This window comes from Hypanus sabinus, chromosome 7, assembly GCF_030144855.1.
Source record: "Hypanus sabinus isolate sHypSab1 chromosome 7, sHypSab1.hap1, whole genome shotgun sequence".
In the NCBI taxonomy this organism is placed as follows: Eukaryota; Metazoa; Chordata; class Chondrichthyes; order Myliobatiformes; family Dasyatidae; genus Hypanus; species Hypanus sabinus.
This window is the reverse complement of record NC_082712.1, coordinates 100,541,078-100,542,923: the sequence shown is the minus strand read 5'-3', so window position 1 is coordinate 100,542,923 and position 1,846 is coordinate 100,541,078. Positions and strand designations below refer to the sequence as shown.

The 1,846-nt window shown below is 51.5% G+C and overlaps 1 protein-coding gene across 1 annotated transcript in view; it reads right to left on the bottom strand.

Moving 5' to 3' along the window:
* Window positions 1-416: 416 nt before the first annotated feature.
* LOC132396376 (probable E3 ubiquitin-protein ligase RNF144A) overlaps window positions 417-1,846 on the bottom strand; it is a 15,674-nt gene continuing 14,244 nt past the window's right edge. The window contains exon 4 of the mRNA XM_059973897.1: window positions 417-1,846. This exon is cut by the window's right edge and continues 144 nt beyond it. Within this exon, the coding sequence (XP_059829880.1) occupies window positions 1,589-1,846 (258 nt within the window). The 3' untranslated portion in view covers window positions 417-1,588.

Sequence of the window (1,846 nt, the reverse complement as noted above, 5' to 3'; positions counted from 1 at the left end):
GTGAGCGTGCCTAAGTGTGTGTACGTGTGTGTGTGTGTGTCTGTGAGTGTATGTTTGTGAGTATGTGTATCTGTGTGAGTGCATGTGCCTAAATGTGTGAGTGTGTGTGGTGTGTGAGTGTATGTGAGTGCGTGTGGTGTGTGTGAGTGTGTGCGTGTGAATGTGTGGGTGAGTGTATGTGAATGTGTGTATGTTTCTGTGTAACTGTGTGTGTGTGTGAATGTGAGTGTGTGTGTGTGTGTGTGTGTGTGTGTGTGTGTGTGTAAGTGTGAGTGTGTGTGTGTGTGAGTGTGTGTGTGTGTGTGTGTGTGAGTGTGAGTGTGTGTGTGTGTGTGTGTGTGTGTGTGTGTGTGTGTGTGTGTGTGTGTGTGTGTGTGTGTGTGTGAACACCGGAGATCAGTTTTATTCAAATGCCATCTTTATTTCTCTTTTTTCGTACTGTACAGATTCACCATTGGCTCGTAGACACTACACCACAGACATTTCCCCAGGGTAGCGGGAACTAGCACTGAGGGATCTGTTCCCGGCGCAGGAGGCTGGGTGCCCAAAGGCCACGGAGGGCAATCATCAGCAGAAGAACCAGGGGGAAGAGCAGGTGAGTTGTTGTGGTACGGGATTCCTAGAAGGGAGGGGGAGCGGATTCAACAGGGTTTTCCAGAGCAAACTGGGGAGGGGGGCACTGGATATGGAGAATGGAGGGGGTTGGGGTGTTAGGAGGGAGAGACTGGCTGGGCCAAGTGGTCTCCTGTGGAGTGAGATTTCACAGAGCTGAGGACTGCAGCAGGGTTTTGGCCGGTTCACAGGCCAGGGTCTGATTCCCTCCCCACCCCACTGCCCCCAGTAACTGCTGCCACCACTCCCAAGTTGACAGCGGCAGATGAATCACATCTGTCCGCCAGGAACCCATTTCTCATGAAAGGGAGGTGTCAGCCAACCAACGTTGCCAGCTGTTGTCCTCTCTTCAGCCTGGTTCCTGCATCTACAAGCGATGACAAGGGGCAAGACCCCAGCAGAGGGGCAAACACCTAGGGGGAACATCATTGAATGAGAACCCAAACTTGGATCTACAGGCACTGGTGTTTAAAATGAGGATTTGGGTCTCTAATCTAAGAAAGGAGGTGCAGGAATTGGAGAGGGCCCTGAGGAGGTTAATGAGAAAGGGTTAATGTATGAGAAGTATTTGATGGCTCACTGGAGTTTAGACAAACGAGGGGTACTTCCTTGAAACCTACAGAATACTGAGAAAGAGTGGATGTGCAGAGGATTTTTCCTATAATGGGGTAATCTAGGACCAGAGGGCGCAGCCTCAGATTAGAAAAATGTTCTTTTAGAACAGATGAGGAGGAATTTCTTCAGCCAGAGGGTGGTGAATCTGTGGGATTCATTGCTACAGAGAGCTGTGGAGGCCAAGTCATTGGGTAAAGTAGAGGTGGATAGGTTCTTGATTAGTCAGTCAGGGCATCAAAGGTTCTGGGGAGAAGGCAGGAGAGTGGGACTGCAGACAAGCAAATCAGCCATGATTACTGAACGAGGACTCACTGGGTCGATTGGCCTGATTCTGCCTCTATGTCTCATGGACACCGTGCAGTTAGGGGACCCTGGGGTTTGGCAGAATGTTGCAGTCGTCATCGCAGTGTTCAGTCGACTGGAGGCACCGATAACAGAAGTGATAATCGCAGCTGGGGCAAATCATGTAATTGTAGCCGCCCTGGTGGGACATGAGCACCGAACACTGTGGGCAGTGCCGCACACTCGGGCAGCCGTCAACCTCGCTGTCCGGACGCTCAATGATCTTGCACGAACTCAGGAGCACCAGCGGGCTGCAGTCGGAGTAGGGGCAGGTCAC